The sequence below is a fragment of the Aplysia californica genome, unplaced genomic scaffold (genome assembly GCF_000002075.1).
Source record: "Aplysia californica isolate F4 #8 unplaced genomic scaffold, AplCal3.0 scaffold00098, whole genome shotgun sequence".
In the NCBI taxonomy this organism is placed as follows: domain Eukaryota; kingdom Metazoa; phylum Mollusca; class Gastropoda; order Aplysiida; family Aplysiidae; genus Aplysia; species Aplysia californica.
Window position 1 is genome coordinate 616,648 of NW_004797368.1, and position 11,870 is coordinate 628,517.

The following is an 11,870-nucleotide window of genomic DNA, read 5'->3' on the forward strand; positions in this document are numbered from 1 at the left end:
GTGTGTGCGCGCGCGCGCGCGTGTGTGTGCACACGTGCACTCGCAAGGCGAACCCACACATATCCAACACGCATAAATTATGGTCAGTACACCCCCCCCCGCCCCTTTCCCTCCCACTCACCGCAGAAGTAAACAGCTGATTGGTAGCATAGTCAAGGGCTAGGTCCGTCGCCGTGCCGCCGGTCAACTGAGAGATTGCCATAATGGCATTCCCAACGCTGGATGTGGTCGTGTATCGGTTAAAGTTGAATTCTTCCTGGCAGGAAAGATAAAGTTCAGAGTTCACACGATTGACTGTACGCTCCAAACGACACTATAACAATTATTATTACTAGACACAGACCCGTTTTACGAACGGTGATATAGTGATAGGAAAGCCCAATATAAAATGTTTGTACCGGTACCTGATTCGTTGGCGTAGGACCTCTGTGTAGACAGCATTGCTGGTATATGCACCATCTGGAACTCGGTCCTGGGCAGCAGGTCTGTTTGCATTTATCCTAATAGAGCCCCTGGACCTAACACGACTCATTGCGACATATAATTATCAATGTGAACCAAAAAAATCGCCGTGTAAAGAAACCCTTTTCCTTTTCAAAGTCTGTCCCAGAGCTTTGTTGGCAGTCATTGCAAAAGCAGGTCTTACCGGAAATTGTTTCCGTCGCATATGGAAGGGAAATATGTTGTCTGAAGGCATGAGGGGAATCCTTGGGATGAAAAGTCTCTTTCCGGCATGTGGACCGCAAACAACGACTACATCAATTACATGTTAATGAAGGTGTTGAACCACATAGCGAGTCCCGTTGCAGTGGCCGTTTGTAGGGTCCAAATTTCTCAGCAACATGACAATGTCAGTTTGTGGGGTGGCATATCTGACGGACATAGAGAATTGATAAATTCGAAGGGGTATTGGTGTTCATTTTCTTCCACCGAATCACTGCTCCTTGAGACTTTTTCTTCTCCGGGAAAAGGACTGCATGAGCAGGTTATTGATGCTGTCTACCTCTGTGCTGGAGGGACAGATGATGCAGCTGGAAGCCAGCCAGTCAGGATTTGTGTCAGACTGCAAGTTACCGAAGACAAAATTTATCAACTCTAGTTCGCTGTTCACTGTGATGTCATTGGGCAGTGTTATCGCAAACTCCCCGATTTGCTTGCATACGTTGTGATTGCCATCACCAATGTTCGGTAGATAGTTGGAGAAATCAACAGTCTCACCTGTAAGCAAAACTCTCATGTTTCTTGTCAGTCTGAGCACATTAACATGCTCCCACAGATATGATGATTTCAGGATTGCATTGACTATCTGTGATCTTGAGCCATGGCGAACTATTGGTAGTATTTGGCACCAGTCACCCGACATCAGTACAGTAAGCCCACCGAACAGAGAGTTATTCCCACATATGTCTTGAGGTGTTAGGTCTATGGCTTTAAAGATGTGTTTGTGGCACATCGATACTTCATCAATGATGAGCAGCTCTGTCTGGCGTAATAAAGTGCCACTGGTATCTCGGAGACTCATACTGCACATGGACTGTTCGTTCATACACAGAGGTATTATGCATCTGCTGTGTAATGTTCTGCCATTTGAAAGCAGAGTTGCTGCAATGCCTGACAGAGCTGCAAGGGCGATCTTCTTAAAGGTACGAACAGTCACAAGAATCAGGTTTATAGTATGGGTTTTCCCCAACCCTACACTTGCCTCCAGGGCAAACATCTTGCCTTGCTTCTGTACAACTGACTCACCGAACAGAGAGTTATTCCCACATATGTCTTGAGGTGTTAGGTCTATGGCTTTAAAGATGTGTTTGTGGCACATCGATACTTCATCAATGATGAGCAGCTCTGTCTGGCGTAATAAATCACAGCATCACACACGACTCTTTGTTCTTCATTAAGCTTTGGGTACTCTTGACTCACCTTCTCTCGCAGGTTTTTTGTGTCAAAATGTAACTCCTCGTGGACAATTCTTGGTTGTTCTCCCTCAACGTGACTGTGTTCTGCAGGTGGCAGCTGAAAGTCTTTATGCAGATTCGACCCATCATTATCAAGAATGTGCTGAAGTTGTAGCAACACTTAGATCTCAATCTGCGGATTCAAGTCTGTGACCTTGTCTCTCACCATGATGTCACGGCACAGTTCCAATTTGTGCTTGTGCCAAAAAGAGCGAAGATCAGCTGGGCGACAATAGATGAGAATAGTTGTAAAGACAAGACGTAACTGGGGTCCAAATCTTATGGGAAATGCGTCCTACGTTGCTGCATCCTTCTCAGTGTCACCATCGAGCAGTCCAAGCTGGTTGCATGCTTCTTGATAAAATGTGCTACTTGATCCATTTACTCGATGAAGCACTGTGAAACAGAAGTAGTCCCCAGTCAAAAAAAACCACAACTAATATTCCGTGGGCCAAAAGAAGCTGCTGAAATAGAACTATGTGGCATACACACACGACAAAACACAAACAGCACTTTTGTTCTTGCTAACTACAACAAAAAAGTACAAATCTTTGGCACACACACGACAAAACACAAACCGCACTTGTGTCCCTGTTAACTACTCCAATAAAGTAGAACTCTGTGGTACAGACGCGACAACGTACAAATCGCACTTCTGTTCTTGCGAACTACTCACACGCATGAAGACGCACAATATGAAAGGGAAGTAGTCCCCAGTAAAATATGAAATGGCGAATGGCAGAGTGAAAACATCTGAGATCTTCGATTTACAGGAAAAACCATCAAACCTGAAAATCAAAAGGTAGTTTCCGAACTTCGAAAATATGCCCAGGTAACCCTTTGGGGCAATTCTTGTCTGAATCATATTTTTGTAGATTTTATGGGCACTTGTGTAAAAAGTTTTTACTGACCTCACAAACGGGCTTAGCTTCATTATAATAAGATTTAGGAGGTGGGCTGTTGGATACGATACTTTTCATGTCAGTCAGACGGATAGACATTGTGCTTGATAAGATTGCTTCCGTACATGGGAAATGTCTTCTACCCCAAACAGCATAGAGCCAAATCACAACACCACAGGCGACGGGGTAAAGATGACAGTAGTTGGTGAAAATGGCCTAGCCAAGCCTGCGGGGTTGAGAACACCACCCGCGCACACACAGCGGTAGCGAAAACCACATCTTAGACCTTCGCCGGGTTGCCCTGTCATCTATTCAGGAGCCCAGCTTGTTTAAGAGTGGGAGTATTGCAGCCTTAAAAATGCGAACCAATATTGCCAGAATCTTACTACTAATGGAGTTCAGGCCAAATTTTGCGAACAGTATATTCTCTGAAACTAAAGAATGAAAAAATATGAAACTTTGCCAGTACCCATAACTTGAAACGTAGTGTTGTGTGATGTCAAGGCACTGCTTCAAGAGATTGCCTTTCGGAATCAGCTCAGGACCAGAGGTCTTTCAAAGGGAAATGACCTAAATCTTGTCGGGCATTCCTGAAGTGGTGGACGACATTGACGATGTCTTGATCGGAGGAAAGAATAAGGAAGAACACGACAACAGACTTCATATGGTACTTCAAAGAATGAAACAAGCAGGAGTCACCCTAAACGAAAAGTGTGTTTTTTGCGTCAAATCCATCAAATTCCTTGGACACATTATATCCAAAGAAGTCATACAAATAGACCAAGAAAAGGTAGAAGCCATCACAAAGTTCCCGAGACCTGAAAAGATAGCCGATGTCCGAAGTTTCCCAGGAATGTTGAATCACATAGAAAAGTTTGCACCCGGTCTGGCAGAAAGGACAAAGTCGTTGAGAGATTTACTAAGAAAGGAAACAATATGGACCTGGTATGATCCGCATGAACAAGCATTCCAGACATTAAAGAAACAGATGAGTACAGCACCTTTACTCATTCACTACAGTCCTCAAAAGCCAACAAAGATATCAGCTGATGCATCATCCTATGGCATGGGTGGTGTACTGATGCAAAAAGAAGGCACAGATTGGAAACCAGTCTATTATGTGTCAAGGTCCCTTATAGATACAGAGAGAAGATATGCACAAGTTGAAAAGGAAGCCTTAGCAGTTACTTGGTGCTGCGAGAGATTTGCAGACTTTTTAGTGGCATTGCCAAAATTCCTGATTGAAGCAGATCACAAACCACTTCTTCAACTGATGAAAACAAAGCGCCTGGATGAATTGACCCCTCACATTCAGAGATTTAGGATGAGAATGATGAGGTTTTCCTACAACATCGTCCATGTACCAGGAAAGAATTTGATAACAGCCGATGCATTGTCAAGAGCTCCGGTGGGAGTGTCAAGTAAAGAAGATCATCAAATGGAAGAAGAGTGTGAGCTACACGTCAGATCTTTCCTGGAAGGATTCCCAGCAAGTGACAAGAAATTGCAAGAAATTAGAGAGCAGCAAAATACAGACGAAATCTGTAAGAAATTAAAAGAATACTGTCAGTCCTCATGGCCAGCGGCAACCAAAGTCGATCCAGTTATGAAGCCATATTGGACATCGAGAGACGAGCTGACTGTGGAACAAGGTTTGCTACTATACCATTGCCGAATTGTTATTCCCACAATATTAAGACAGGATATTTGGAAACGTCTTCACGAAGGACACAAGTGCAGATCGCTGGCTCGAAGCAGTGTATGGTGGCCTGGACTGTCACAGCAAATCGAAACGTTGGTTACAAACTGTCCAGACTGAGAAAAAGAAAGGTCAGCCCAGAACCATTGAAGTCGACAGTCACTCCAGACTACCTAATAGTAGACTATTACTCGAGGTGGATTGAGATAGCTCATCTAAGAGAGCCTACTGCTTCAAATGTTGTAGAACATTGCAAGTCAATTTTTGCTAGATATGGAGTTCCTGAAATCGTCGTCTCAGACAATGGATTCCAGTTCGTTGCACACGAGTTTCAAAAGTTCTCACAGTACTATGGTTTAACGCACCTGAGAAGCAGCCCTCTACATCCTCAGAGTAATGGAGAAGCTGAAAGAGCCGTCAAAACTATCAAAATGTTACTGAGTAAGTCTGATGATCCTTACTTGGCTCTCACGAACTACCTCTCCACTCCTTTACAGCAAGGACAGAGCCCAGCAGAACTTCTAATGGGTAGGAAAATCAGGACAAGAGTGCCCATTTTCCCAGAAAAACTGGTCCCAAAGGGGGGAGAAAGGCAGGTGTTCAGGAAGATTGACGCAGCTTTCAGGCAGAGGCAGAAACAGGATTACGATCGAAGACATTGCGCCAAGCCCATGTCAGACTTGTCAAAAGGACAGCCAGTTTGAGTTAAAACCCCAAGAGATGCCAAGGCTACCATTGTAGACATATCGAGAGGCAGATCATACCTCTTGAAAACGGACAACGGCTTGAAGGTTCGTAATCTTCACCAGATCCGGCTGAGGACGGAAGGCGACGACAGTAACCATCTCGTGATCCCCCGAGAGTCTTCTATGTTGCCTCACCATCAGCCAGAATTACCAGCAGAGTCACTAGAGTCCGACACAACCCTTCATGATACTTCCACTACGTCTGACTACATAACGAAGTCGGGACGCCATGTCAGGCCTCCGCAGAGACTCGACTTGTAGACAAAGTTACTGCTGTGTACAGTGTATATAAGGTTTCAGAGTTATAGTTTCTGTTTCTGGTTGATGCGTTTAGCATTTTGAATTGTTCTTGAAATTGCTTGTGAGGGGGATGTGATGTCAAGGGACATGACTCTTATCTTTACTGTGGGGACAAGATAATTAAGGGAGGGGCACGCCCTTGGATGACGTCAAGGGTTCCGCGGGAAATAGGCGGAGATCGTCTGAGAGACTCACTGAGATATTCCGTCGGACTCAGGACCACGACGAGGCAACACTTATCAAAATCAGAGAAATCAAGCTACCAGCATGCTCCGTACGTTTCTATGGTAGCCAAAATTTTCAACAACAACAGACAAACTGATATTGTTAATCAGGAGAAAAGGAATATATCTTATCACCCTCGAGGTCTGCAATTACTTCAAAACACAGCGTTGAACAAAAGTAGACAAACCTTCACGGTAGAGCTGAAGGCGATGGCGAAATAAATGTATTGTTTCACCCTCAATGTTTTCAATTACTTCAAAACACTGCAAAAAACCCCCACAAAACAAAAACAACAACGACAATAACAACAAAACAACAACAAAAACAAAACAACAATAACAAACAGAAAAACAAAAGTACACAAACCTTCACAGCGGAGCTGAAGGTGATGACGGCGACCTTGACCGTGTCCGGAGCAACGTTGAAGCTGTTCACAACACCATTGGCGAAGCCTTTCGACAGGTTAAAGTCGCTGGGAGCCAGACTACCGGAAGAGTCCAGGATGAAGGCAATGTCCAGGTTCTCCGCCTTGCACGTTGCATAAACTGAAAGGTTAGAGTGGTTGGAAATGACGACAAACGACGAAAAACGGCAGAAGTCACACCTTTGTTTTTTTAACTTAATCAATCGTGATCTATTGTTTGACTTGGTTTAATCAAGTCCGTTAAAACATTTTTCTTTTTCACTAGAAAAGGGCCGTTGTCCCACACAGGTAACGTATTCAAAGTATATGTTTCATGGAAAGACGGCAGTAGTCCGTAAAACTCCGAAAAGAAGGGCCTCTTTCCACAATTTTCTTTCTTTCTTTGACCAGTGTTTCTTTTCTCTTGTGGTTCTCTTTTTTATGACCGTGTTGACCCAATTAATTCATTTATTAAATCTGTACCCTTCCGTCTCAAGGATAAATAGGGTGGTTTGAATTCCAAATACAAATAAGAATCTTATTTGCAAAGTGTTCATAGAAAGACATCTTTAGTATGCGTAGAAACTGAAGTTCAGTGACGGAAATAGGATTTTTTTCCAGTACACTTGCCTCTCACCGAGGATTCTGTTCCCCGCCGTTACGACTTCGCCCAGAAGGGCAGAGTTAAACCACCACTCTTTGGGGCTCCAAACATTTCGAACGGATAGGCTACCACACACACAACAACAACAACAACAACAACAACAACAACAACAACAACAACAACAACAACAACAAATATAGCAATCACAGCAAAAATATCGGCACGGCAACAACAAAAACAGCAACAACAACGATGACAATAACAACACCGTGTACAACACCATGTACCACAGCAGCAGCAGCAGCAGCAACAACAACAACAACAGCAACAACAACATCAACAACAACAGCAACAACAACAACAACAACAGCCACGTTATCTCCACTCACAACGGTCCAATTCCTGAACGCCGTTGACATAAGCCGTATAGTCTCCTCCCATGCTTTGGCTGTACAGCGACGCCTGAGCGGTAACACTCACCGGCATCATGTTCCCCGCTTTACTGAGGGCAAATATTGTAAATTATTCTGTGAAAATGGAAAAGGTTTAACGCAACTATCAACACTATTATTAGGTTATTCAAGAGGCGGGACCTCCGAGTATAACTTCCGTATTCGAAAGGACCGAACTAAATGGGAAATTCGTATAAAGTGCTTTTTCCCCAAGGACATAACGTCGGACCGAGCTAAAGCTCGACCCCCCCCCTCCCCCCGGAACCGGAATCTGTAATCTCATGATAACGGGTCTGGTAGCCTAACCACTACGCCAGCGACGCCACAAATTATATTGTATTCATAAACTTTTTTCTGCGTCGTCTAATTTTCTTTTGTGTTGTTTTATCATGGTTTTGTTCTTCAATTTAGGACAAGTCCACGTTCGAAGTGAACGATGGCATATAATATTTAACACCTCATCAGTATAATTTGAATATTTTAAGAGGAGGGCTGCTTCGGCCCTAGGCTCCATGGTAAAACTTGGCTGAAGCTGATCCACCGTCACAGTAGACAGACGCCGACACTTGAAAAGATATTTTCCACAATTCTGTTTAAGAGCCTCGCCATCTACACCCTGGTCGCCTGACCAAAACATTTTGAGTTTGGGTAAGTCCAATTCTGGCAAAACGGATGTTGGCCTACTCGATAATACCGAACTCATGTATTTTGCAAGAAATCAATGAAGAGCCTAACCAATACATCACAAACGAAGGCAAAGAGTATTGCAAAATATCCTAATGCAATTTTTGAAAGAAAAAGAACTAAAAGAACAAAAAAGAAAACGTTTATTGCAAAACTTACCTGAGAATAATGAACAGAGCGGCTAGTCCAGAGTAGAGGGGTTTCTGCAGATCTGACCAGTGGACTCTGGACCAGTCAATGCCGAAAGCTGCCGGTAGCTTGGAGGGGAATCCCTTGAGAAAGTTTGCTGTCTGTGTCGCCTGGAAGTCCGCCTGGCTCACCTGTGGGCAAGAAAACCATGGTGAAAATGAAACACCCTTGTCAACACTATTAAGTTACGTAAGACCGCACACTATTTCTTAGCACCAATTAGCTGAGGCTCGAACTTCCCAACCCGCAATCAGACGATTACGGGTCTGGTAGCTTAACCACTAGGCTACTAACGCAACTCTGTGGAGGTAGGAGAAATTCTCTGTTTATGTGGGCTCTGCACAAATATACTTTATCTTGAATATATAATAGGTAAAGGCTTTCGAAAGTTCGTATTAGAGTTCAAGATAAATGAACAGGATAAAACGTCCATTGCTATCACTGTGCGCGAATAATACGTTAGTTACTATAAACTTTGTACCCCTTCCAGTTAGAAATGGGAATTAATTGGGAAATGCTACCTCTTCAAACTTCACTTTGTATCGTCAACGTCAACACCCTGATTGAAAACAACAAGAAACAATTCTATCTGAACAAATTTCAATGTAAACTCCTGCAAGGAACTTTTTCGATTATCTGATCAATTATTGGGAAGGGAGAATTGTACACGGTTTCCACCTGGAACTGATAAAGAGCTTTGTTGTAATTTTCTGCACTTTTTCAATGATAAAATTGAAAGAATAAGAACTGATTTAGACTCTGATATGTTAGATGTAAATACAAATATAGTTGTTGATGAAAATCTTGCAATTATAAATAAATCAATATTGAGTGAATTTAAAGTGGTATCAGAGAAAGATGTCATTAAGTATATCAAAGAGTCCCCCGCTAAAACATGCGACTTAGACCCAATACCCAGTTAGTTACGTGCTTAGAAGATCTCGCACCATATGTTACTCGTTTTATTAATATGTCACTCACCACTGGAATCGTACCTTATCTTTTCAAACAAGCCATTGTAAAACCTTTACTTTAAAAACAAGATCTTGATGAAAACGACATGAGAAATTTTAGGTCAGTTTCAAATCTTAACCTTTTATAAAAAATCCAGCAGAAAATCGTTTTGCGTCAAGTTCAACAACATCTAAAGTCTAAAGGTCAATGACATGGAGGAACCTTTTCAATCTGCTTATAAAAGGCACCACAGTACGGAAACCGCTCTTTTAAAGGTATCATCAGATGTTGTTAATGAAATCGATAATAAAAAAGTCTGTGTTTTGTTCTACTTGATTTGTCAGCGGCGTTCGATACCATCGACCACGAAATTTTGCTAGAGAGATTGGAAAAGTCATTTTTACTATCAGGTACTGTTCTAATGTGGCTTAAATCATATCTAGAAAATAGATTTATGTCAGTGAAAATTAGCAATGATGTGTCAGATAGGTTACCTCTAAAGTACGGAGTTCCTCAGGGTTCGGTCCTTGGTCCTGTCATCTTTACAATGTACACGCAAAGTCTGTCATCAATAGTTTCTTTATATGCCCTCAATTACCATATTTATGCAGACGATACACAGCTGTATGGATTCACTTCAACTGACAATGTACACAATCTCATAGACAGAATCGCCATATGTATCAATGATATACGAAAACGTATGCTCAAGAACAAATTAAAATTAAATGGAGATAAGACCGAAATATTATTTCTTCGTAGCAGCGCATGCAATGAAATCGACAATATCAGTATAAACTTCAATGGCCACGAAATATCAGCGCAAACTAAAATAAAAAGTTTAGGTGTAGTGCTAGATCAAGATATGTCAATGAAATCCCATGTATCCAGTCTTTGTAAAAATCTATATCTCTAACTGAAGAAAATAGGGAGCATTAGAAAATATCTATCTGTTGGTGTCACCAAAACATTAATAACATCACCTATATTGTCAAGGATTGATTATTGCAATTCCTTACTGGCTGGTGTACCTGATGAACATTTACAACAACTACAAAGAGTACAAAATATTGCTTCCAAAATAATTACTAAGAAACTAAAGCATGATCATGTGACTCCTGTTTTAAAAGAATTACTTTGGCTCCCGGTGAAAGAGCGTATCATATATAAAATCTGTTTAACTTGCTACAAGTGCTTACATGATTTATCACCAGACTATCTAAAACAGTTTTTAACACCCTACGTGCCTCCTAGAACTATCAGATCATCAAGTGACAAAACAACCCTTGTCAAGCCTAAAATAAATTACAAATCATATGGCCAACGCTCTTTTTCATATTTTGCCCCACTTGTTTGGAATAGGCTTCCAAAAACTATCAGAGAAGCAGAAAATCTAGAAATTTTTAAGAAGAAACTAAAAGCATTTCTATTTTCATCATATTTCGATTAGGCAGAATCCATCCAAGCTGTAGATCGTTGTGAGTTTGTATGTGCGTATGTGCATATGTACGTATGTGTATATGTGTGTACGTATATGTGCATATGTGTGTGGTGCGTGCGTGCGTGCGTGAGTATGTGTGTGCACGAGCATGTAACACTATGTGCCTTTAAAATTTATTTGTAAATCCACAATATGTATCATGTTAAGCGCATAGAGCATTGCATAAGTGGATATGCGCTATATAAATGCAATCCATTATTATTATTATCGTAACTTTGCTACCTTAGAACAAAGTTCTATCAGACATTTTTGGCTTTTTTTGAGTTACTAAAACCATTAGGTCGGAAACCAAATTAATATACTCTATCTGCTGCTCTTTCAAAATCGTCAGATTATTCGGAGGCGTTATCAAAATATTAAAAGAATTGCATTCGAAAAACATGACATGTTGTGCAACTCCAAAATTTTGACGTCAAATTCCTCAAAACTAGATGCTGGGCAGAGAGAACTTTGTAATTCTAACGCAGCGCATTGACCATCATCATCATCAATAATTTAGTTATAGAGGCACCAGCCATCCATATCCAGGTGCTGTTTTAGCCATGCAGCGTACGATCTCCGAACCCGCTGCCCCACACGAACCTGCCATATCCCTCCGTAGAAGCCATTCCTGTAGGTGTTGGGGTCCTCGCCGTCCTTGGACTTGACGTAAGCCAAACGCCGGAGAAACAGGAAATCGTCCGCGAAGATGCACTTTTCCCTGATGGCGGACACTGCGACGTCCACTACCGCTTGACCGTGAGTCCGGGGCACCAAGGTCAGGTCAATAGTGTCCTGTTGACCCCAGCAGGCCGGGGTCAAGGTCACTATGATGACCAACAGCGTGACGTGGATGCAGCGAATCGATGGCATCCTGAGGAAAGAACTGATGTCAAGACAGATGTACTGGAAGCGCATAGAAATGAGAACTGAAGGATTGGGGGGGGGGGGATTTTTATTAGAAACAAAATGTGTCACGACGAGGGAGAGTCAGGCTCTGGTCAGTTTTGGGCATATCGAGATATTATCACTCTAAAGCTTGTTCATTTGTCTTATATATAGCGGGAGAAAATCCATCTAGTCCTATCTTGAATTATAAAAGTCAGGAATTTTGCGAATAAAGGAGAATGGGGTTGCCTGGTGTGAGAGGTAGAATTGTCGAGAAAATGGCTGCCAAAGATTGATGACATCCAAAATTTGAGTGTCTTTGGAAAATGGAAATGTACATTTTGTGTGCCTTTAATCAACGCTTTTCTGTGACATTCACACAGCGATGT

At 42.1% G+C, this 11,870-nt stretch overlaps 1 protein-coding gene across 1 annotated transcript in view; it reads right to left on the reverse strand.

Annotated features, from left to right (window-relative positions):
• LOC101861943 overlaps positions 1–11,479 on the reverse strand; it is a gene marked incomplete at its 5' end in the record, with an annotated part of 23,251 nt that extends 11,772 nt beyond the window's left edge. Inside the window, 5 exon segments of the mRNA XM_005095210.2 lie at positions 122–256; positions 6,194–6,372; positions 7,224–7,336; positions 8,130–8,290; positions 11,197–11,479. Of these exon segments, the coding sequence (XP_005095267.2) occupies positions 122–256; positions 6,194–6,372; positions 7,224–7,336; positions 8,130–8,290; positions 11,197–11,466 (858 nt within the window).
• Positions 11,480–11,870: the final 391 nt, after the last annotated feature.